The sequence below is a fragment of the Diceros bicornis genome, chromosome 14, assembly GCF_020826845.1.
Source record: "Diceros bicornis minor isolate mBicDic1 chromosome 14, mDicBic1.mat.cur, whole genome shotgun sequence".
NCBI classification, from domain to species: Eukaryota; Metazoa; Chordata; class Mammalia; order Perissodactyla; family Rhinocerotidae; genus Diceros; species Diceros bicornis.
In genome coordinates, this window is record NC_080753.1 from 31,391,524 (window position 1) to 31,416,918 (window position 25,395).

General features: G+C 44.3%; 2 protein-coding genes across 4 annotated transcripts; both read left to right on the forward strand.

Moving 5' to 3' along the window:
* The first annotated feature begins 1,655 nt into the window (after nucleotides 1-1,655).
* LOC131413787 (HLA class II histocompatibility antigen, DM alpha chain) lies at nucleotides 1,656-5,275 on the forward strand. Of its 2 annotated transcripts, XM_058554655.1 has the most exons (6): nucleotides 1,716-1,802; nucleotides 2,528-2,634; nucleotides 3,066-3,350; nucleotides 3,995-4,273; nucleotides 4,506-4,634; nucleotides 5,000-5,275. In XM_058554655.1, exons 2-6 carry the CDS (start codon nucleotides 2,544-2,546, stop codon nucleotides 5,002-5,004), a joined length of 789 nt encoding a protein of 262 aa, XP_058410638.1. In that variant the 5' UTR covers nucleotides 1,716-1,802; nucleotides 2,528-2,543; the 3' UTR covers nucleotides 5,005-5,275. The 2 variants fall into 2 exon arrangements, with proteins under 2 accessions (XP_058410639.1, XP_058410638.1); XM_058554656.1 differs by lacking the exon at nucleotides 2,528-2,634 and having other exon boundaries at nucleotides 1,656-1,802.
* Nucleotides 5,276-12,934: 7,659 nt separating this feature from the next.
* LOC131413786 (HLA class II histocompatibility antigen, DM beta chain) lies at nucleotides 12,935-18,484 on the forward strand. 2 transcript variants are annotated; one of them, XM_058554653.1, is made up of 6 exons: nucleotides 12,935-13,242; nucleotides 13,895-14,176; nucleotides 15,682-15,981; nucleotides 17,459-17,575; nucleotides 17,736-17,771; nucleotides 18,135-18,484. In XM_058554653.1, exons 1-6 carry the CDS (start codon nucleotides 13,188-13,190, stop codon nucleotides 18,149-18,151), a joined length of 807 nt encoding a protein of 268 aa, XP_058410636.1. In that variant the 5' UTR covers nucleotides 12,935-13,187; the 3' UTR covers nucleotides 18,152-18,484. The 2 variants fall into 2 exon arrangements, with proteins under 2 accessions (XP_058410636.1, XP_058410637.1); XM_058554654.1 differs by having other exon boundaries at nucleotides 12,936-13,242; nucleotides 15,682-15,966.
* The last annotated feature ends 6,911 nt before the right edge of the window (nucleotides 18,485-25,395 follow it).

The following is a 25,395-nucleotide window of genomic DNA, read 5'->3' on the forward strand; positions in this document are numbered from 1 at the left end:
ATGTTCCTGACTGATCCCGGATGATAACTGGTTTGAGGTTTGGGGTTTGAACCCACGTAGACTTATGTCCTTGTGTCTCTTCCCACTCCCTCTGCACAGTCTACTTGGGTGATCTTATCCACCACCTCTGCTTCAACATTTGGACTGATGACTCCATTAATGTTCTTCAGCCCATACCTGAGATCCATAACCATATACTTCATGCCTCCTTGTGTGGTTGTTCCTGGAGTCTCAAAAATTCAACACATACAAAACTGAACTCATTCTCTTCTTCATCAAACCTGCTTCTATGGCATTCTTTTCTATTTCAGTTCAGTCCATCACTGACCACCCACCCCATTACCCAATCTAGAAACCTTGGTGTTATCCTTGATCCCTCCATCTCACCTTCCCACATCTGATTAGTAGCCAAGCCCTTTAGATTCCTAATGATCTCAATATTTGATTCCCTCTATCTCCGTTGTTCAAGACTTAATTCAGGCTCTTATCATTTCTCGCCTAAATTATTGCTATATTGCTACAAGGGGGTGGTATGCAGGTGTGTGCAAGCAACTTTTTATTTTGATGTAATATACTATAGACTCTTGACCAGCAGTTTTGCCTCAATTCTTTCCAAGCTCCCATTGTTTGAAATATCAAAACAAATTTTCTAAAATGTTAAAATTATTGTGTCACTCCTCAGTTTTAATATCTCTATCATCTGCTAAGTAAAAGCCAGACCCTCCTTGGGGCATAGCAGGGCCTATGTGATCTAGCTCGTGCCTAAATTTCCAGCTCATCTTGACCCTCCCCTCCTCCTCCCCATTACCAAACAGGGACACACCAGCAGCCTCCACAACATTCACATCCAGCTACACAGAGGCCTCCAAAGGAAGGAGCTCTGAGCGCCTTTGACCACACATTTGCCTACCCCTTGCTCTGGAATGCTTTTCTCTTCCCTCACCTTCTGCTGGTCAAATTGTTTTTCCTTCAAGACTCTTAGAAGCCTTGATTATGTGCCACTTATTCCTCCATCCTCATAAAATTACTATTTCCAAAACACTTGGCACATTCTTATTTGAATGTATTACATTGTTGTGTAATTATTTATTCATTGACCCTCCTCCTACTAGACTTTAAGCTCTTTGAAGGCAGGAATATGCCTTATTCACCTTTGTATTTCTAGCACTGGGCCCAATACCCAGCACTTACAAATTTTCAATATATTTCTGCAAAACGAATTGAAGCTAATGCCTGAAAAATACCTCTCTGAAAAGAGGAGGGGGGCCTGGAGGGAGGAGGAGGCGGGGTCTAAAGAGCCTGGGGTGGTGTCCAGGGAGTGTTTGCTGTGGGAAGATGAGCTTCCCCACTGCAGCGTTCTGCCACGGGGAGGCGCTGCTCTGAAGCGCCCGTTGGTCTGGCTACAGGCTGAGGCTGACAACCTGATACTAAAGAGGGATCCCCAGCAGGGGGCAGACATTCCTCCCTTGCCTACCCAGCCCAGTTACACACCCCACTCCGGCCTGATAAAAGAGCCAAGTCTTCAGGAGGTTGCTGGCCCCAGGTCTCTCCCCAGCGACCGATGACGTTAAGCCCTACACTTCTGTGATTGGTTTAGTCAAAATGCCAAGGGCAACTATTGGAAGTGAGAGGGCGGAACACGATCTCGGGGAGGGAGTTTGGGCACCTGGGTCAGCTGGTGGGTAGGTCCTAGCCCACTGTGTGGTGTGAAGGTATGGATCATGATCAGAGGCAGGGAGCTGCGCTGCTAAGGCTGTTACCCCTTCTGTGGCTGCTGCCCCAGTCCTGGACCGCCCCTGGAGGTATGACACTACCTCCCCTTTACTTCAATCCTGACTGGGCTAGAGCCTAGGGAGCCGACCCAGAGCATTGAAGAAGAGCCCTGTGCTTTGTAAGTGATGGGAAATATTATGGGATAGTGGAAACAATAGTAGGATTGGGAAAGAGATCAACTATGGATGGATGGCAAACAATGTCAGAGTGCTTTACGTATTCCATATAAGACAATCTTTTGAAGCAGAGATTATTATATCCATTTTACAGAGGAGGAAAACAAGACTCAGAGAGCTTAAGTAACTTGTGCAAGTTCACACAGTTGGAAAGTGGTAGAGCTGGGATTTGAACAAAGCGGATGTTATTTCCACTCTTCTACTTAGGAGACTACTCTGCACTCTGTCATCAACTCATCTTGTGATTCTTGAAAAATCTCTTAACTTTATTGGTCCTTAGTTTCCTTCTCTGTAAAGGATGAGGCAGAATGGAAAAATAATCTGGAAGATCCCTCTTACTCTAAATGTCTGTTATTCTAGGTATTGGGTATTAGGTAGAAGGTTTCCTGCTGGCTGGGGGGATTCCTGCCAGGAGTTTCAAAGAATAGGGATTATTTCCTACAGCTATGAGGTCACCTCCCCCAATCCTGTCATTGCAAGGCCTGGAGAGTTGAGGGAGGGGAAGACGTTTTCAGAGAGGCCTGGTGCTAATGAAGTGGCTGAAGAGAACCCTGAAGACTGTCTTTTCATTTTACCAGGTTGTCTGGGGGTGGGATGGGGCAGTGTCATCTATGGCTTGCAGAGACCAGAACCATTCCTTCACCCTCTCTTCTGAGACTGGGGAACCCATCCAGGCCCTTTGCAAGTCAATATGGTGGCCTTCTGTGAATTAGACAAAGTATCCCCTTTGGGAGAGTGCAGCCTTGTGCCAGGATGCATCGCTTGGTGAGCAGAGTGCAGGCTAGATATCGGCCTCCAGTTACCTCCATGACTGAGTGCCTTCGTGCAGGGCACAAGCACACAACCAACATTGTGACTCTGAATCTGTCACTTTAGACAGTAGACCTTTTTTATTTTTTACAACTTGAGACTGTTGGCCTTTTATGGGCAGGGGAAGTTTGGAGAGATCCTGTAATTTCTTTTTCACCCTCACTGGGAGGGAGATCCTAAATAACAGATACAAGAGGGGGTTATACCCCACCCCCAACCCCTCTCCCTGAAGCAAGTCTTGCTGTTTTCTTAGCTAAGGAGGAAGAGGAGGCTCACACCTCCCTGAACACCCTGTCTCCTTTGCAGCTCTTACTCCAGTATGGCAGGATGATCTGCAAAACCACACATTCCTGCACACGATATACTGCCAGAATGGGACTCCCAGCGTGGGACTGTCCGAGACCTACGATGAGGACCAGCTTTTCTCCTTCAACTTTTCCCAGAACACCCGCGTGCCTCGCCTCCCTGAATTTACTGACTGGGCTCAGAAGGCTAGAGATACTTCCGCCATTTTCTTTGACCAACAATTCTGCCAGGAGATGATCCAGGGAATAGGCCCCCATCTTGAAGGGCAAATCCCAGTCTCCAGAGGTCAGGGATTTTTCGGGGAATGGGGGGACGGGGGTTGCATTCTTAACCTCTCATTAGTCTATATGCTAATTAATCTAATTATTCCCTTTCATACTAGCTCCCACCTCTAACACCTTCTACTTCTCCCCTAGGACCTTTATTTGTACCAGCCCTGGTCTGCACTCTGTTTTTGTTGTGGGGCCGAAGATAAGTGCCTAGGACATAGTAGGCATTCAAAACTGTTTGTTGAACTTGATGAATTCATCAGGGATCCATTGATGCCTACAGAATATTAGAGCTTGTGTTACTATGCTCAGTGAGATGGAAGGGGAGAAGGGAAGTATCTGATGATGATCCTGTGTTTTGATGAGAAGACAGCGTGTGACTAGATGCCCATGTGAGATCTAGACACGAAGTGCTGCAGGAAGTCAGGGTGGAAGGGTCCACAGGGGCCTGGATCTGGCTCTGCCTGTAGGTCCAGGTCCAGTTCTTGCCTGGAAGAAGACCTCCCTCAGAGCCCCAGCTCCTCCCTCATCTCTCCTCCCAAAGCCCATCCCCGTTTACTCTGTCTCCGCCCTCCCCCCTGTATGCCATGTCCCCTCCAAGCACAGGGGAACCATCTAAACTAGTCACTTCTCTCCCTCACACCTCAATCTCCCCACCAGGGATCCCCATCACTGAGGTGTTCACGCTGAAGCCCCTGGAGTTTGGCAAGCCCAACACGCTGGTCTGTTTTGTCAGTAATCTCTTCCCGCCCACGTTGACGGTGAACTGGCAGCATCATTCGGACCCTGTGGAAGAAGTTGGGCCCACTTTTATCTCAGCCGTTGATGGACTCAGCTTCCAGGCCTTTTCTTACTTAAACTTCACACCGACACCCTCTGACCTTTACTCCTGCCTCGTGACTCATGAGATTGACGGCTACACGGCAGTTGCCTATTGGGGTGAGACCCTTCTCCCTGGAAACCTGGGTCATTTTTGGGGCAAAAAGGGATAGACCCATGGGAGGCTCCTCTTTCTCTGCTTGATCTTGTGTAGTCCATGCTCACTCTGAGTCAACCTCCATCTTCCATGCCTCAGCCTCTCCCTTGTCATCCCACATACCCGTGTCGTTCCCCTGAGTGGGGGGGCTTCCCAACCAGATCTCCAGGCTGACCCGCTCCTCTTTTTCTCCAGTGCCCCAGAACGCCCTGCCGTCAGATTTTCTGGAGAATGTGCTATGCGGCATGGCCTTTGGCCTGGGTGTGCTGGGCATCATTGTTGGCTTAGTCCTCATCATCTACTTCCGAAGGCCTTGCTCAGGTGGTACGTCAGGGCACCTCGGGGGCGCAGTGGGCAAGCCATGGGAGCCAGATACAGTGGTGCATGTGTGGGCATGCCAGGATTATCCTGTGGCATGGGGAGGACATATAGTGATCTTCAGGCCCTGAGTGGGGAGGCCTGTATTGGGCACCATGGGACGTCCTTCTAGTTGGGGTCCTGATGACACACACACGGTTATAGGTCACAGAAATGGTTTGAGTGTGGAGCTGTAGGAAGGGTGTTTGGAGATGATTTGTTTGGGAACAAGGAGAGATCAACTTCTGTAGGGTGTGCTGCAGGCAGGGAGGGGCCTTTAGGGAGGAGGAGGATCCCCCTGATGGCTTTCTTCCATCCTTCTCTCTCCTCAGACTGATTCTTCCTGACCAGAGTCTGGCGCCAACAGCTTCAGCCATCCAAGCAGGAGATGCTCAGGTTTCTCGCATCCTGCCCAGGATCTCTCCTTCTCAGAGCAGAAGCCCCTGGGACTCCCCCGGTGTGTGTGTGTGTGTGTGTGTGTGTGTGTGTAAGTTTCTCGGCTGGGGGCTCTGCTGTCCCTGGGCTTACATCCAGGGGAGCACAGAGTGGCCTTCCTATCACGACCACATCCCTTTCCACCTCAAGGCAATAAATCTCATTTCTTAATATTGGTGTGGCTTCTCTTTTTTAACTCATATTTGTTTCTGGATATTGCAACTTGAGTGGGTTGTCATTTCAAATTCAACATGCCTTAACCTGAACACAGCTTGCCCTCATTAGAAAGGGAAATGGGAAAACCCCTAACTCCTCAGCCAACTCCTCTTCCCTGGTCTCAGCACCACACGATGGCTTTTACTCCTACAAGTTTGTGCAAAATATGTGAGAAATGAAGGCAGAGCTACTTTCTGATAGTCTGCTCACAAAATGATGGATGCTTGTGGTTTTTTCCTGCACTTAACTGTTTGCGAAAATGTTTATGCCTAGTATAGGCTGCCTTGAGAAATATATAACTTCCTTCAGCCTGCACCGTAGCTGGGAAATCGGGAGCTCAGGAGTGGGAAAAATAAGCCTTCAGATGCTATTCTAACTCAGTCATATCGGTTCCGTGAAAACAGCTCCTGAAGTGAAGTACGAGGAGCACTGAAGGGCCCAGAATTCATGTGCCCTTCCTAACGATCTGTTCTTTGGCCATCCAAGAAGAACTGTGACAGTACTGTCCTGGGAAGAGAGTGGGGGCAGGCGGTACATGACTGCTGTGATAAATTACTTTGCATATGCTTTGTTTCTTGCTGTCCTTAGGGTCTGGGAGTTGCTTTGGAGGAGGGGGTGGCATTAAGGTTCAGAGTGAAATTATTTTGCTATTGGTGAGGGAATCTCTGTTCTCTGAATTGTATCAGAATGTAATTTAAGGGAAAATATCCAATTCTTCCCAGGAGTTGGCACCTCCTCTGAACCATCTCATTTCTAAGAGCAGCATGTGTACTGGTTAAGAGAATGGGCTCTGGAACCAGACTGCTGGGAATTCAATCGTGACTGTCACATTTTAGCTGTGTGCCCTTGGGCAAGTTGCTTAACCTTTCTGTGCCTTTGTATCATGTTCTGTAAAAGGCTGATGATAACAATGTGCCCACCTTAACAGGGTTGTTGTGAAGCTTAAATAAGTTAATATCTGTAGAATTCTTGGAACAGTATTTAGCACATAGGAAAGGTGCTCAATAACTTAGCAAGGATTTTCACAGGGGAGCTTGGCAGCATCATTGACCTCTTTCTCTTTTCTGGAACTTACTTTGAATTTACCTTGAAGTATTGTATTTTCTCCCTTTTGAGATGTCTTTCTTTTTCTTTTCATTTTACTATTCTACATCTGTCTCTTATTGCTTTCTAGTTCTTCTGGATTTCTATCTCTCTATTTTCCAACTTATCCAGAAATTTCCTACCAATCAAGCCTTAAAACTGCTTTTTCTATGCTGTGTGACCTTAGCCAAGTCACTCTCTGGGCCTCAAATTCCTCATCTGTAAAATGATGGGCTTAGCTTAGATGCTCTCTAATCAAGCATCCTATGGTACTGTCACTTTTCACACTTGAGAAGCATTCAAGAGCCTCTCTAGTCTGGTGTCTGCCTTTTAATAAAAAATATTACCCACTCTTCCCAACAGGAATCTTGTTCTTGAATGAATCGGTTTTCACCACTCTTCCTTGACAGTATCATGTCTGTCTTCACTTTAGGACATTTGCCCAGGTTTTTCCCTCTCACTGGAATGCCTTCTCTTTCTGCTCAGCGTGTTCTCATCTTAACCAACGCCGTAGATCCAACCCAAGTTCGACCTCTTCCATGAACCCTTCCCTAATCCTCCAGCCATAATTGCCCTTTATTATACTCTTCCAAGACTTAGCACACTTAACCCAGACTTTACTCTCAAGGATATGCTGCCTTGTTTTATATGTTAATTTTTTTTCACCCAACAAATTTGTAATTTCTATAATTCAGGGATCATAAACAGTTTACACTCCCACCAACAGAGTAAGGTTGTTCTTATTTTCCTTTTTCTTTCTTTTTGGTGAAGAAGATTGGCCCTGAGCTAATATCTGTTGCCAATCTTCCTCTTTTTGCTTGAGGAAGATTGGCCCTAAGCTAACATCTGTGCCAATCTTCCTCTACTTTGTATATGGGACACTGCCACAGCATGGCTTGATAAGTGGTGCATAGATCCGCACCCAGAATCTGAACTTGCCAACCCCAGGCCACTGAAGCGGAGCGCATGAACTTAACCACTATACCACCTGGTCGGCCCCTTATTTTCCTTTTCCATCACTAGCACTTGAAGTTATTTGACTTTCAAATGTTGGCAGTATGGTGGGTGTAAAGTGGTATCTCGTTTTGATTTGCCTTTCTCTCACTACTAGTGAGGCTGGGCATCTTTTCATAGGTTTCTCTCTCTGTGAATTGCTGATTCATATCTTCTGTCTATTTTAAAAATTGCATTTTCTTGTCTTTTTCTTGTGAATTTGTGGGGATTTATAATATATTCTGTATAGTAATCTTATGTCAATATAAACACTGCAAATGCCTTCTTCCAGTTTGCTGCTCATCAGTTAAATTTGTATACAGTTCCTTCCCTGAATAGAATTATTTAATTTTATTAAAATCCTTATGGTTTGTGCTTTTATGAGCTTAAGAAATCCTTTCCAAACCCAAGGCAACAAAGTCACAAGTTTTGCTGGAAAATAAAGTGATAAGGTGATACTCCATTTTCTCAATGAAACTATTATAAAAGTGTTTTGACCAATTTCATTATATAAAGTTTTAGGGATATAGAAGTTATAGGGATGTAGTCAAATGTCTGCTAACTACCTTTATTTAGTTACTAACTCACAAATTTAAAATCACATATTTTATAATACATTAATGTAAGCATGTTATTTTCACTGTCACATTTCATAAAAAAATTTTATTCTAATTCTTCTCATGTACTTACTTTTTTGATTAGGCTATGGACTTTTTAAAAATAAATCAATTTATTTAAACTAAAAAAACCCACCAAAACAGTTCACCCATTTCTCCCATCCCCCACCCTCTACCTCTGGCAACCATCAATCTGTTCTCTGCATCTATGAGCTTAAGGTTTTTTTTTTTTTCAGATTCCATGTATAAGAGAGATCATACAGTATTTGTCTTTCTCTGTCTGACTTATTTCACTTGGCATAATGCCCTTGAGGTCCGTCCGTGGTTATCACAAATGGCAAGATTTCCTTCTTTTTTATGGCTGAATAATATTCCACTATGTATATGTAGATACATACACCATATATATGATATATATATCTCACAATTTCTTTATGCATTCATCCACCAATGGACACTTAGCTTGTTTCAATATCTTGGCTATTGAAAATAATGCTGCAATAAACATGAGGGTGCAGTTATCTTTTTGAGTTAGTGTTTTGTTTTCTTCAGATAAATACCCAGAAGTGGAATTGCTGGATCATATGGTAGTTCTATTTTTAATTTTTTGAGGAACTTCCGTACTGTTGGTGAGCCTTTGTGCATTGTTGGTGGGAATGTGAATTGGTGCAGCCACTACGGAAAACATCATGGAGGTTCCTCATGTGTTTGTTAATTGAGATCTTTTCAGGATAACGCATATTCTCCAAACAGCTTTGAGAGAGTGGTCATAATTTGGGAAGAAAAAACCTAAGGACTTATATATAAGGTAATGCCCTCCTTTCTGATGAATAATTTTGGTTAAAAAAGCTTTACCTTATATTTATCTGGTCATAATGATATTCCACTATGCTTTCTTCTATTAGCGTTATTGTTTTCCTTTCACATTTAGATCTTTATTGATCTGGAATTTTTCTAAACAGTGTGAATAGGAATACAACTTTCTTTTCCTCCAAATAGTAAATTGATCTTCTTAATACCATTTACCAAATATTCCATTTATTCCCAGGGATTTTATGCCAAGTTCTCCTCTATGCATAGATTTGTCTCTGGATTATTCAGTTTCATTGATTTATCAATTCCTGTGTCAGTATCATATTGTTTTAATTACTATGGCTTTTTAATATGTTTTAATATTTGGTAGGGCTAGTTTCCATTCCTTTACTACCTCACCTCCCAAAAGACCTCATTTTGCTCTTCTTTATCAAAATCATCTAAGATACTCATGGACTTTATTTCCATGTACATTTTAGAATCAGCTTGTCAAATTCTTCCCAAATCCTGCTATGATTTTGGTTTGGACAGCATTTATGTTAGAGATATGGAGGGAAATTGACCTCTTCATTATGTTTGGATGCCCCATCCATGAATATGGTATGTCCCTTCACTTCTTGACGTCTTCATTTATGTACTTTAATAAAATTTTTCTTCCCATAAAGTTCTTATACTTTTGTATGTTAATTTCTAAATATATTATGGTTTTTATTACTACTATAAATGGTTGGCAATTTTCAATTATTTTCCAATCAATTATTAGGAGTATAGGATTTAGAATCATAAATCCTGAGTTTAAGTCATGGTTCTATTACTTAGCATCTTGGTAAATCTGGGTAATCACTAATCTCCCTCTGCCTCTATTTTCTCATAGTTAAGATGGAGACAATAACACTCTTCAAGAGTTGTGGTGGCAAATCAGGTAGAATATTTCCTCGTAGTTTAAGTAATTTGGCTGCAGGAGGGAAGGATGACGAACTAGTTACAGTAAGTGTAACCCAAAGTTCAGAGTCTAGAGCAGTGACTCCTGACGGAGAAGAGGGAGTGAGAGGAGAGCGGTGGAGTGGGAGGTGGGTGGGGGTGAGGTAGAACAGGAAGTAATGTAGTCCTGGCAGAGTGCAGGTATGTGTTGTTTTGAAAAGACATTGAAGGAAGTCACCAGTGTGGTTTCATGCTATTGGTTTTAGATTGCAAATGATTGATGGGTTGAGCAATTTTTGAGTTTATAAAATGGAGGCTTGAGTTAAAACCATCTGTCCAGAAGAGGAACCCCGAGAATTTACAGTGAGTGACTTTAGGAAGTATGTGTGGCCAGACTCTCAGAGAAAGCGTGAGACCACAGTTGTGACTTCCTTTAACGTGTGATGCCAGTGACATTATCATAGTTAGTTTTTGTTTTAGGCACCCCAGGCTCCTGGTAGAACCCGACAGCACCTCATATTTCCAGGACTATGGAGTTATATGCCAGGACTGTGATGCCACTTGCCTTCCTTTTCTCCGACATGAACCCAGCCCTGTATTCAAGGCTCGCTTCCAGGCCCCCTCAATAGGGACGACTCCCTGCCCACCACACCCACAATGATTTCTCTTTTCTCTTCTAAGTCCACTGGACTTATTGCTTATTTGCTTTAAAATAAACTCTTATCTTTATAGATGTTTGTTCTTATTCCCCACTGATCTATAAGCAAATGATGTGGGGGCAGAGTCCATATCTCCTATCTGGGTATTCCCTGTAATGCTTTGCACATAAACACTGTAGTTAGTCCCCTTCTGGCATGTGGTGGCCAGCCTGGGGGAGAGGCAGCGGGAAAGGAGAGGGCTCACTCGTTGGGCTCTCGCACAGCGGCAGTGAAAGAGGGACAGCATGTGGGAAGCTGTCTGGGGTTCCCTAACTTCTTCAGTCCCAGTGCTGCATAAATAGTTATTAAATCACCAACAAGGGACAGGACAGTTGAAATATTCTTTTGGGTTGACTGCAGGTGGGGGACAGAGCTGTGTCTGTAGAAAAAGTAGGTTAGGAGGAAGCAGGGAAGGAAGAAACAGCTTTGCTGAGCACAGGTCTCACAGGTTTTCTGTCCTGCTTTATTCTAAAAAGCACCACCGTCTTCTCATGAATAGAGAAGTGAAGTCTTCCACATTTCCTGCTGCTGCCTCACAGAAGGTTTCACATCTCCTTTCGCTGCCAGAGTGGAGACCTAAACACGCGTTGGAACTCCACTCAGCCTCAGCGTGCTGGTGGCCGGCCACACCCGCGCGGGCACAATACCACACAGCGAGGATCCCTGTTCCAGGGCAGGCTTTGTAGACATTGGAAAGGATCCCAAGACCTGGATCCCAGCAAGGTTAGGCTTACCGCCTACCTAGGAGGAGGAGGAGGAAATGTAAGGGGGAAGTGTGTACATGTAGGAGAATTCATGCAGTTTTGAAACTGTCGAAAGAGAAAGTGGAGGAGACACTGGTTCTAAGAGCAGAAGGAATTCTGAGAACAGGAAAGATGAGACTTGGATGGATCGGTGGGTTTCCCTTTCTCCTTTTCTCAGTGGAGGCCACCACTAACTATCTTTACATGGGTTATCTCAGTCTCCAGATGTAGAAAGTGTACGGGCATGCTCAAATGTGTGTGTATGTGTCTGTGTGTGTACCTCTAGACCTTAGGTGTGAACCTTTGGGCCTTTTTTCAAAACTGTAAAGTGAGGACAATTAGCATGACAATTAAAAGACAATTAGTCTTTTAAGATTAAATGAGGTAGCATGTGAAGGGCTTACCTAGGCTAGTACCTGCCACAAAGTAGAAGCTCAATAAATTTTGGGCTCCCCACCCCATTTGCTGCCCACTCCAACACCCCCGATGGTTCCTTAGAGGACTTAGAGTATAGAGCAATCTTATAACCAAGGTGGGGCTGAGAGTGGGGGTGGCTGGGAAACATGGGCAAAGCTTCAGTTTATCTCAATTAATTACACAAAACAAGTCTTTGTTTCTGATATTCACATCTGTATTCACTTTTGGTACAAGCTTTTTTTTTTTACCTATTCCTTTTTTCTTCATAAATATCAGATTCTCTTGGGGTCAGGGACTTTGGGGGAGGACAGATAGGTATGGTGTCAAGGGCTCCCTCCTAATCCTCTTTCGTTTAGCTCACTGTTAAATCAAACCCCGGAGCTCTCAGAAACTACGGTGAGGAGAGGCAGCCCTGAAGCCTGTTGGGGAGCAGGGAGAAGCCAATTTAGAGTTTTAAATTTATGATGGAAAAATCAATCAATTGTACAGTTCACAACGGAATTGGAGAATGAATTGTCATTTAAAATCTGTTTTTTTCAGGGGAAGAAAAGTAGGGAAGCTTTATTTAATTTTTCTAGTGCCTTCATAATGCAGGGACCTGCCCGAGGACAGATGGGACCAGTGGGGGAAACACACAGAGGAGTTCAGAGTTTAGGGGAGACAGTTGAGCTTTGGGAACAGGCCCATCACCAACTATTTACCAAGGGGCTTATGTGGAGTTACCCTGCGGTCTGCCCTGAGACTGCTCAGAGTGTAGGAGGATAGGGTTTCCTGACTCCAAAAAGCAGGAAGGAAGAAATGAAGCTCCACTGGCTAGAAAAGGAGAAGCACTGGAGGCCCAGGGAGGCCACCCTGTCGCTGACCTCTAAGGTGGAACTGCTTCTTTTAATCTGCAGTTTTGCTCTGAGGCCAGATAACTACACTCTGCCTGTGCCTTGTTCCTTCTCAGCAGCATTGCCTCTGCCACTTGCCCCAGAAGGGCCCCATGTCCTCCTGTCTCCTGGGACAGACCAAGGGTTATGTAATATCTTCCTAAGTAACCTTCCTTTAAGGAACAAGAGAGGTTATCTCGTCTCAGTCTTTGGGGAGGACACTGAGAGGAAACAGTTAAACCGGTGGGCAGTCTAGGCTACATACATCTTGGGAATATTGGGATTATTCTTTCCACTGATCTAGGGAAATCCACCTACAGACTGGTTGTTCCATAGAAAAAGAGTTGAGAGAGAGACGAGGAGTCCTTTAAAGCCTAGGGCGGGATGAGATTTACCCAGTAACTGATGATGCTAGGCTGAGGCAATCAGTGATTTGTCTCTACATTAGTCCCCGCCTATCTAGCCAATCTGGCAACTGCAGTTTGGGACGCCTGACTTGGAAGAGCTGGTAGGAACAAGTTTAGTATCTAGGGGCTGCGTAGCTTCAAATCACTCGTTTAGCAGGGATCAAGGAGCCTGGGCCACACCATATTCCACTCAGGGTCTGGAGATCAGCTACCCAGGCTGGGGATCCTAGAGCAGGCGAGGTCCCAAGGCCCCTGGAAGAGCTGGTCCAGGGGACCAAATTACCAGTGTCTCCCCAGAGCAGAACATGACCACATTCCTGCCGCTGCTGCTGGGCCTCAGCCTGGGCTGCACCGGAGCAGGTAAGGACGTTTCTTCCTGGGACCCTCCCTTCTGCTCCTGTTTCAGGCTAAGGGAGTTCAGTTTTCTTATTGGATTCGAACACCCCTGACTAGTTAGTCTCCCTGTTATATACTCCTATAGCACTTTGCACTCTACCTTTGTAGTAATTTTAATGGTAATTAAGATGTATACTTATTTGTGTAATATATATCTCCTGTTGGAATGTAGGCAAGGGCAACAGCTATCCTGTTTACTGCCGCATCCCCAGCTCCTAGCACAGTGCCTGGCACAGAGAAGAGCATTTCATAAATACGTATGGAGTGAACATTTTATACTATATGCAGCACTCAATATTCTCACTCAATAATTTGTCTTACTGAAGGTCTTGTCCTGGGTAAATCATCGTGTTCGAACATGCAAGTAATTTTGGGCCACACTTGTCCCCATACTTAGTCTCACATGCATCCCTCACATAAGAGGGAATGGGATCTGAAAACTTCTCTGTTGCTACCATCTATTCCCTTAATTGGGGCTCCCAGGGACTCCAGCACATGAGCTTGGTCAGTAGATGCTGCCCAAGGCGGGAGACCTGTGCCTCACTCACTGGGTGTAACTGAGGCTTGGGCTCCCTGCAGAGGACTCTGACCTGTCTCTCTTCTCTGGCTCCTGTAGGTGGCTTTGTGGCCCATGTGGAAAGCACCTGTCTGTTGGATGATGATGGAACTCCAAAGGTTTTCACGTATTGTGTCTCCTTCAACAAGGATTTGCTGACCTGCTGGGATCCAGAGAATGCCACAATGGCCCCTTGTGAATTTGGGGTGCTGAATGGCCTGGCCACATACCTCTCAACGTACCTCAACAAAAACAAAAGCCTACTCCAGCGCTTGTCCAATGGGCTCCAGGACTGTGCCACACTCACCCAGCCCTTCTGGGGATCATTGACCAATAGGACACGTAAGGAGAGAGGGGTACAGAGGGGCTATTAGGAGGCACAGTTAGGAGAGGGGAGGCCAAGGAGGATCCCTCAGCAGGCAAGGGGTTTGAGATTTGGGCAGGAAAGAAGCAGAAAATATGTGGACTTGGAGTGTAGAAAGAGGGAGTGTTGACCCTGAAGGGGAAACAAGGCGGTTGACGGGGGTGGACCAGGAATAAAGAAGAGAGGTGATGTTTGAGCTGGCGAGGAGCTATTGATGGGAGAGTAAGCACGTTTTCCTCCTACGCAGGGCAACTCAGGATGCAGGTCCAACTTCAACCAGGGGTGTGTCAGAATAACCAGAATGGGTTTTCCCAAAATGTTCATGCCTCTTTATCCCGGGTTTTGATGTTCTAGGTATGGGATGGGCCCAAGCTTGGGAATATTTGGAAAGTCTTCCAGGAGATGCCGACGCATGCTCTCTCACCCTTAATCCCTTGCATTGAGAATGACTTGGCTTGGTAAAAGAAAACTTGAAGATCTCCATAGGACAGAGTAGTGTGTCTTAAGTGTGATTTCTGAACCACTTTTCTCAGAATTGCCTAGGGAAGGTGCTTGTTAAAAATGCAAGCCCTTGGGGCAGGCCTGATGGCATAGTGGTTAAGTTTGTGTACCTGGCTTTGGCGGCCCCGGGTTTTCAGTTTCGGATCCCAGGCATGGACCTATGCACTGCTTATCAAGCCATGCTGTGGCAGGCATCCCACATATATGTAGAGGAAGATGGATATAGATGTGAGCCCAGGGCTAATCTTCCTCAGCAAAAAGAGGAGGATTGGCAATGGATGTTAGCTCAGGGCTAATCTTCCTCAACAACAACAAAAAAGCAAGCCCTTGAGTACCACTAGAGATCCATTGAATGAAATTATCTGGGGATGCAGGCCAGGGAATTCTTGGATTTTTATTTAAGATTTTGTTTGAAAAGCACCAAGGTAGAGGCAAGCAGGAGGGTCACCTGGGAGAAAAAACTAGTAAAAGAAGGCAATATTAACAATCTCATTAATTTGGACTATACTAATCCAAATTTAAGAGAGTTAGTCCTGAGTTAGGCTTGTTTCCTTAAACTATCTGAGGAAAAATAGATTTTATTTAGCAAATTAATTTGCTAAATGAGATTTGAGGACACAAGTCTTTTTCTGCCTTTACAAACCCCAACTTATAACCCTGTACAACTGTTAGCTTATGAGCTTGAAATAAATACAATGATTTCTGAAACAGCTTGCTGTTCAGATCCAGCTTCTACTTATTGTGATCAAACATAATTTTGGAGGAGAAAAGAATGGAAGGGGCAGCGAAGGAATGGGAGAAAAGAAAGAGTGAAGCAGGAGTAAATTCTAACTCCTCATTTTCAAAGGCATGTGTGGTAGAATGGGATGGGGTGGGAGGTAGGTTGGAAAAATCCCTGAAGAATTGAAGTAAGAAAGAAACCAGGTAGGAGAAAAAGCCAGAACGTTTCCCTTCTTCATGACCATGTTTTCCTCCTATGCAGGGCCACCATCTGTGCAAATAGCCAAAACTACTCCTTTTAACACGAGGGAGCCTGTGATGCTGGCTTGCTATGTGTGGGGCTTCTACCCAGCTGATGTGACCATCACATGGATGAAGAATGGGCAGTTTATCCCCCCTCACAGCAGTGCCCATAAGACTGCCCAGCCCAATGGAGACTGGACATACCAGACCGTCTCCCATTTAGCCACAACCCCCTCTTTTGGGGACACCTACACCTGTGTGGTGGAGCACACTGGGGCTCCTGAGCCCATCCGTCATGACTGGAGTAAGTGTTTGGCAGGTGGGAGGAATTAGCGTTAAAGCAGAGAGATTTTGGAAGTGGGTGGTTGAAAAAGGAACACCAATATTTTGGAAGAGGGAGTGAGATATGGATAGGTCCATGGTATATGGTGGAGAGGGAGATGCTGAGAATGAGAAGTGAGTCTGGAGGAGCTTATGGAGGGCTTATGACCAGAGATGGGGCAAGAGGATACAGGAATGGAAAGAGTAAGTTATTGTTGTTGCTGTGGTGGTTTGGTTGATGTTGTTGTGTGCTTGTCTGAGGGTGGGAGGAGGGCATGACTGTCCTGAAAAGAGGATGTAGATTTGGTAACCGCATTTTCAGAACCGAAAATTGTGATGCAATATTCTGGGATCCTCAGATTTCAACTGTTTTGTTGTCAGATCAGGAATGGGAATTGGAGAAATAAAGAAAGTTGCAGAAGAAAGGAGACTTTCTTTGGTATGCGGGCAGTACTGAATTTGGGCTGCTCTATCAGGGATGAAAGAGCCACGGCTGGTAGACACTTTGGTGTTCATGCTTGGGGCTAATGAACAAGGAACCAATCACCATTGTTTGAACCTCAGAAGTGGTTCTTAGTAGTAATTGGTAGTTAAAGGAAAGGCGAGAAGTTGCACGCAGACTTGGGGGTTCTTGGGAAAGAGAAGAGGAAGAAATGAGGAAGAGGAAGGGTGTCTACAAAGGGCCAGGCAACAGGATCCCAGACTGGCTACTGAGACCAGGCCTCCCCCTGTCAGGAGTGTTGTGTCTTTCTGGGCAGCTGAGAAGAGCATGAGGAGTAGAGAGTGGAACCCACGTGCTCACCTGAGCTCACCTGGGGAAAAATCTTCACAGCATGCACAGGGAGTCTCCTTTTGTGGTGGAATGTTCATTTTAGCCTAAGAAAGGAATCCAGGTGGGACAGGATTCAGAGTGTGAACAGCTCCAGGAAGGGGTGGGCTGTGGAACGGGATGGAGACAGGTCCTGAAAGGACACGTGAGAAATCCGTATGCGGACAGATAGGAAACACAAGTATTTGGAAAGTAATGGAATAACTCGTGGAATAGAACTATTGGAAGTTAGGAAAGGTGGAAAGCCATTTTAATAGGAAAATGCTCAAATAGAACAAGTAAGGGAGAAAACATTGTCATCACGGGGTAAATAGAGAGGGGAATGAGGAACCCTTTATCCTTTGGTGAGGGTGCCTTTGGGTGAAGGAAGAAAATAGAATGCCTTGAAAGGCCCCACCATATTAGACAGGAACTGGAAGCTGGGGTGCTAACTCAGAGGAGATGGATCCTCCAGGTTACTCTAGGAGCAGAGATTTCAAGCATAGGGTTTTGAGGAAAGGCCATTTCCTTGGGAGTGGGATGGTGTGAGCTAGATCATTGGGGTTGGGATAAAACACCTTTTGAAACTGCTAGGTGGAAGTCGCAATAAATTAGGTTGCTAGGATGAGCAACAGAGATTGGTTCTAGAAAGTTTCTACTTTTGCAGCACCTGGGCTGTCTCCATCGCAGACAGTGAAGGTTTCTGTGTCTGTAGTAACGCTGGGCCTGGGCCTCATCATCCTCTTTCTTGGTTTGCTCAGTTGGCGGAGAGCTAGGTCCTTTGGTGAGTGACCCTCTTGAACTCCTTTTGCCATTCTCAGTCCCAATCTCTGCTCACTTTCTGTTTGTGACTGGTTCTTCCATTGCTGCCCCATTTGCTGTGAATAATGCCAGATGCTTTTATCTACAAAGACTGTCCTCTAATCACACATTTTCTCTCCTAGGCTACACTGTCCTCCCTGGGTCCAATTATCCAGAAGGTAACATCTCTGTTGGTTTGTTTGCCTACTAGTCCTTTGGAGGGGGTGAGAGTTAGAGGGGGTCAGCACTGGGTTCAGCTACGGGTGCCTATAGTAGGGGTGATTCCTCCAGGATCTAGCCAAGAGCATGATTTAAGCTGCCATTTTTGGGATTAGGAGCAGGTAAGAGGAGAGCCTGCCTTCCTCTTCTACCAATGGCATGTCTATGGAGAGGAGCCTGAAGGTGGCTTCCTTAGTATTAGTTCTTGGTAATCTAGAATTTTCGATATCACTGTATTAAGGTCTCTGGCATGGATAGTTATCCAGATAAATGATGGGCTCAAGTTGGTTTGGAGCCTTATCTCCTTTTTATTTCTTCTGCAGGTCAGCACATTTCCTAGAGGCAGAATTCGATAGCTTCCACTCCAAGTGAGGAGATTCAAACTCTCGGTCATGCTGCTGTGCCCCTCCAACATCCTCAAACCATTCACAGTTTCTTGGATCCTATGGTTTTTCCATCCAATTCTTTGAATTTCCCAGTCCTCCTATGTAAACCTTAGCAACTTGGGGGAGCTCATTCCTGGGAATATTCTGTAACCAAGTTATTGTCCAAGCTATATTTCTATGGGGAATGTAATCTGGGGAGGGAGGCTAAGGGCCCTCCTGGGGGCCCCACAGAGGGCAGTGAGTGGCTGGTGATCGTCTCTGAGGAATAAACTCTGGTGTTGTTTTTCCGTGCTTTTTCCTGAGGCCCTGAGGAGGGACTAGGAATGAGCGGAGTTAGGGGCTGGGGTTAATTCTGTCCTACTTGGGTGGAGGAATCAGTGCCTTTTCCCATCTAGACATGACAGAGTTCGGGGCAGTTTTCTGATTTATAATTTATAAGAAGAAATTAAACTGTAATGGGACAGAGTCACAGAGTAAAGGAGGGGAAGGGGATTAACAGTTTACTTACCTTATAAGGGATCTCAGGAGGATTAAATGAGTTCATACTTGTAAACGGCTGACAACATCATCTGACACATAGTGAGCCCACAATAGTGACGTTAGCTATTATCGGTCACTCAACTTTCCAGGCCAGGCATTGCCCCAGGTGTTTTACATGCATTATTTCATTTAATCCTCATCGCAACCCTGACACAGACCCTCAGATAGTCAGGATTCAGGGGGCAGAGCTTAACTTCAGATCTAAGTTCTGGGCAGTTATTTTTTCCATACCTTAAGTGGGGAAGGGACCATAGCTTGAGCGCTTGTCATGACCTAGGTACTGGGCTAAGTGCCTTCTGTTTGTATCTCATTCACTTCTCACTATAACCCCATAAGGAATAGATTGTCTCCCTCCATGTTATAGACAAAGAAAGTGAGGTTCAGAGAGGTTAAATAGCGTGTCCAGGGTCAAAGAACAAATTCTTTATAGGATGTTTGTTTACCTGAGCTGGAAGTAAGGAGATTGCTTTATTCTGAGGACCCTCATGCTGGTGAGCACACCACTCTTCAGAGCCACCCTTCCATTCCCCTGTACCCAAAGCCAAAGAGCATCTGCTGTTAAGGGGTAGAAGAGAGGTGCGATTGTTTCCAATGAAGGGCGACACCTGCTGGACACAGACAGCTGGGCAGTGGAATTGTTTTTGGAATTAGAGTTGGATACTGGACTTCCGGAAGGAAAAGAAACCGAAAATGAAGACAAGTACTGGAGGGGCTTAGCCTAACAGAGGATTGTGGAGGGAGAGCAAGGGGTTATGGAAGCGTATTTGTCTGTGGGTATCTATGCAGGAACATTAAGATCAGAATCTGATGAGCTGGGGGAAGGAGTCAGAAGACAGACTGTGTGTGGGATCTTCCTGTGTACTGCTCTCCATGGCTGTGTGTGGGGTGGATGCGAGAGGTGGTCATGGACTAGAACCCTTCGTCGTTAGACTGTGTCTATGCTGATGGGACCCTGGAGAAGAGTGGGGGTAGCACTGTTCATACAGACTTGATACGATATCCAAAGTAGGTGCTCAGTGTTTGCCCAATCAATAAATTGATCTCCTCCACATCTGTGGTTTCCCCAGAAGCATCCTTGTGATCAGGGCATCTTTTCTGGAAGGAGTTTACTGGAGAAGTCAATGGGAAGGGAAGGTGCTCATGAATTCAAAAGGGTTATTCTCTGAGCAGGGCCACGTCAGATAGGAAGAGGAAAAGTGTTGTGTGCTGTGCTAATCGGTGGAGGTAGACTCAGAAATTAATCTCTATACATTTTATCAATTTTATGTTCCCTTTTCTTCACATTTCTATATAGCATGTAATTAATTAGCTTATGCATCATGTAAATAATCTTCCACCTCTTTGTGTGCTTTCTTTAATAACTTGCTGTTTGAAGTCTTGTCATATTGTTTCATTTTCATTTTCCATTCACTGTTCTTGTTTTTGCTTTCACTTGTTTGACAAAGCAAATTCTTTTTGAAATTCTAGTCTAGTCTATTCTAGGGGGCAGGAGGGGGTTTGGGTCTTGTCTCTGCCTGCTTGGTGTTGAAGGAGAAGCTGCACATCCAAAGGGTCTGGGTCTGGCCACAGCAGTGGGAATCAAAGCGACGGGACCCCCAGGGGAAGGAAGGAGAGAGTCAGCTAAGTGGATAGGTTCCAGTCCCCCTCTGGAGATTCCTGGGCAGGCTTTTCTCTGCCCTAACCTTGTAGGTTTTTGTTTTATAGGGAAGCTGTCCCCTTCCAGATGGGGAGCAGGAAAAAGTTCCATGTAGATCTCTTGGGATCCAGGAAGCCAGATTACGTTAGGGAGAAAAGAGAGGAAGTACATGTCATTACACAGGAGAATGAGTGGTGCCTGGAAGGAAGGTAGGAGAGGAATAATGGTAGACCAGCTCCAGGAATGTGTGAGCAGGTAGAACATAAACAGGTTAAACATAGTGAAATGCCAAAGAGGTGTGTGTGTGTGTGTGTGTGTGTGAGAGAGAGAGAGAGAGAGAGAGAGATGGAGCGAGAGAGGGAGAGGGTAGGAGAGAGAGGAAGGTGAGGAGAAAAGGAGAGAAGGGGAAAGGGAGAGAGAGTGTGAGATGGGCTTTTGGGTTATATGTAATCCAAGTGGCACAAGGAATGGTTTTCTCCCTTCAATGTCTTGTTTGTCTTAAAAGCTGACCTTGGAGCTGGAATTGGCTTTAGAGGTCATCTAGTTCAACTCTCCACCCATGAAAGAACTGGGTCTGTGTCCACGAGGGCATGCACAATGCAGAGTCGCTTCAACCCTTGGGGCAGATACCAGTATTTTAAAGAAATGTGTTGACCTTACGTTTTAGGTTCTTCTTTTGACTGTTAGACAATGAGAATAAAACCCCAATACACAATGAGAAGATGTATCCTCAGCGTTGGTCCTGAGGGAGAGTGTGGACCTGTGGTCCAGGTTCTCCTTGTTTCCTTACCCATTCACACATTTCATGTGAAAGGAACAAAGATTGGTATTTAATCTCAATGTTTATTTAGGAAAATTATTTTTAGAGCATCTTCTCAAGTAATTCCGTTTCCAAAGTAAGATTGGGCAAATCCGATGACAAATGAGAGTGGAGTCTAACCCCATCCCCACTCTGGTTTTTGTTGGAGAGCCTGCCGTTCCCAGGAGCCCTCAGACTGTCTTGAAGCAGGGCAGGGGGTATTTCTCCTTGGTGCTTCCTGCCACCCCTTGCCTAGACCAATCCCCAGGGGCTGCAGAGAGTAGAGAGGCCCCAAGCCCAAAGGGATTGCTCCCAGCAGGGGACTCACTGGCTCTCTCGACACTTCCTCTCCCACTTTGCCATTGCAGATGAGGCTTCCAAGAGCCCCTGGCCAGACTGGTCTGGGGCAGGGAATGAAGAAATATATGGCTTTCATTGTATCAGGGCCTCAACAGAAGACAGATGGCACACTCAAATAGGATAGTTCAAGGAGAGTCTATTCACAAGGAAGTATTTACAAAGAAGTGGGTGGAGGCTAGTACAGTCACCTGGAGCTAGCAGCAGCCGAGCTGTTACTACCCCAAGGCCTCGAGATATGGGAGACTGGAGAGGTTATCAGAACTCAGAAGGAGAACAAGCCCTGTGGTGCTGCCACCTTGCTGGCAGCAGTTTCCTTCAGTCAAGGGACAATGCCAGCCCAAGGTGACCTTGCAGGGAGGGAGCCAAGGGAGTAAAAACCCCTGACCTCACTCTCCTCCTTCCTCTGCTCTCAGGACAAGGCTGAAAGCAAGAGGAAGCCAGGGAGTTTGGGAGCCTGTGATGTCTCACAGCTCAGCACCCTGGGCAGACACTGGGATGGAGAAGTGCGGAGAGTGGGTTGGCAAAGCAGATGGAGGACAGTTGACACATTCACAATATGAAGGAAAGAAGCCAAGGTTGGCAGCAGCGGGGAGAAAGATGTAAAACTTGGGCTTCCTTTGGACGTGCACAGAGACAAGACCTCAGTAGCAAGAGAAGACTAAGTTTGTAGTTCCCTGCTGGGGGACCTGGGGAATACTCATTTCTAGTTCTCTCTTTCCACCACCTGCCCACCCAAGGTTCATGTAACTCTTTGTAGGTCTTTATTTTTTCGTACATATTTTACAGTGAGTTTATTGAGTTCCTTAAAATTAAACTTGAATTTTGATTGAGGCTATACAGAGTTTATAGAGCAATTTAGGGATAAATAATTTGTTTTTAGTATCAGTCATCCCATGTAAAGCAGAAGATATTTCCCCATTTATTCAAATGTCTTGCTTGTTCTTTATTATGTTTTTGTGTGTGTGTGTGAGGAAGATTGGCCCTGAGCTAACATCTGTTGTCAATCTTCCTCTTTTTTTTACTTGAGTAAGATTAGCCCTGAGCTAACATCTGTACCAATCTTCCTCTATTTTTTGTATGTGGGACACTGTCACAGCATGGCTGCTGAGTGGTCTAGGTTGGCGCTTGGGATTGGACCCCATGAACCTGGGCCACTGAAGCGGAAGTTCACTGAACTTCACGTTCACATGAACGTTCACATGAACGGCACACTGAAGCGTGCCGAACTTTTAACCACTTGGTTACAGGGCTGGCCCCCCAATTCAATGTATTTTTAATTTTCCCTTGAGACTTACTCTTTGATCCATGGATTATTTAAAAATGATTGCTCAGTTTCCAAGTATTTGGAGATTTTCCTGTTATCATTATGTTACTGATTTCTAGTTTGATTTCACTGTGGTCAGAGAACACACTCTGTATAATTTTGATTCTTTTAAATTTATCAACATTTGTTTTATGGCTCCAGATATAGTCCATCTTGATATATGTTCCATGGGCACTTGAAAAGATATATATTCTGCTGTGGTTGGGTGGACTGTTTTATAGATGCAGATTAGATCCCATTGGTTGATGGTATTGTTGAGTTCTCCTATAGCCTTCTGATTTTCTGTCTAGTTATTCTATTAATTTTTGGTAGAATTGTGTTGAAGTCTTCAACTATAACTGTAGATTTATGTATTTCTCCTTTCAGTTATATCAGTTTTTGCTTCACATATTTCATAGCTCTGTTGTTTTGTGTGTAAACATATAAGAACGCTAGGTCTTCTTGGTAGATTGACCCTTTTATCATTATAAAATGTCCCAGTCTGTCTCTGATAATTTTCTTTGCTCTGAAGTTTATCTGATAATAGTATATTCATTCATGTTTTCTTTGATTAATGATTGCATGATATTTTTTTCCCCTCTTTTACTTTTAACCTGCCTATATTGTTATATTTGAACTGAGTTTCTTGTAGATAGGATATTTTTGGTTCACTCTTTTAAAATCCACTCTACCAATCTGTCTTTTAATTCATGTATTTATACCATTTACATTTAATGTAATTATTGATGTGTGTATTAGTCTACTTGGCTTTCATAACAAAATACCATAGATCGAGTGGCTTAAACAACAGAAATTTATTTTCCTGCCGTTCTGGAGACTGAAAGTCCAAGATCAGAGTGCCAACATGATTGGTTTCTGGTGAGAGATCTATTCCTGGCTTGTAGATTGCTGCCTTCTTATTGTGTCCTCCCATGGAGGGAGGGGGGAGGAGGAAGAGAGAGAACACTCTAGTCTCTCTTCCTCTTCTCATAAGGACACTAATCCTATCAGATCAGAGCCCTTAATCTTAATTACTTCCATAAAGGCCTTATCTCCAAATACATTAGGGGTTAGGGCTTCAATACATGAATTTTGGGAGAACACAATTCAGTCCATGGTAATATGGTAGGGCTTAATTTTGCCATTTTATATTTTGTTTTCTGTTCTGTTTTTCATTTCTCTGTTTACTTTTTTCTACCTTTCTGTGGCTTACTTGAACATTTTTTATAATTCCATTTTTATTTATCTATCTATTTTTGAGTGTATCTCTTTGTATAGCTATTTTAGTGGTTGTTCTAGGTATCACATTATACATACATAACTATCACAGTCTACTGGTGTCATCATTTACCAGTTCGAGTGAAGTATAGAAACCTTACCTCCCTTTACGTCTCCCTTCCCTCCCTCATTTATAATATAATTGTCTTCCCCTACATACATTTAGAACCACATCAGACAGTGTTATAATTTCTGTTTCAACCACCAAACATAATTTAGAAAACTCAAGAGAAGAAAAATTTACTGTATGTACTCATATATTTTGCTTTCCTTGTTCTTCTTTCCTGATGTTCCAAGCTTCCTATTTTATCATTTTCATTCTGTATAGAGAACTTCTTTTAGCCATTATCATTATTGCTGGGCAGGTATGTGAGTTCTCCCCCCACCTCTCATCTTCACTGACATCCTGGGGAGGGGGCCTCATTGCTAGTCTGAAGAAATGAAATTCTTGGCATTCTAATTGGTCTTCTAGGACACCACTGCAGGGTGATGCTGAGGTGCATTGTTACAGGCTCAAGAGGGCAGAAGTCTAGGCTTCCCATTTGGTCTTTCTGGTGTGAGTAGGAATGGGCCACAGTTATTTCTGTGGTGTTTGCCTGGAATAAAGAAGTTATTTTCTAAAAGTCTTCTATCTTGATAGGCTGCCTCTGTCTTGGTCTTTTGGCTAGCAATATCAGACTTCTGTTGGGGTTTTTTTTGTTTGTGCCAGTTGCTCTTTCCAAGTTGCCAGTTTCTTTAACTCCAAGTCTGGGATATATGAGTCAAGAAGAAAGCCCAAGGAACTCACCATTGTGTCATTCCTTAGATCCCGGCATCCTAGATGGTCTGCCTTCTTATCTCCACCTTTCAGAGTCTTCTTATGTTTGTTTTATAATGTCCAGGGTTTTTAGTTGTACTTAGTGGGAGGAATAGAGAAAAGAAGGTCTATTTCATCTTCCCAGAAGCAGAAGTCCTTGCTATTGGTTTTTATGTACAACCTTTACTAAATTAAGTAGGTTTCCTTTTATTCCTAGTTTTCTAAGAGCTTTTTAAATAAAAAATCATAAATAGATGTTTAAATTTTAAAAATAGTTTTCCAGCATTGATTTATTTAATTATATGTATTTCCCTCTTAATCTCCTAATATGGTGAGTTATATTGAGAGTTTTTAAAATGTGAAACAGCTTTGCATTCCTGCGATAAACTCTGTTTGATCATCCTATAGTTACATACTTACTGTTGGTTTTATCTAGTTAATATTTTACTTAGGGTGTTGTATTTACTTTTATAAAGCATGTATATT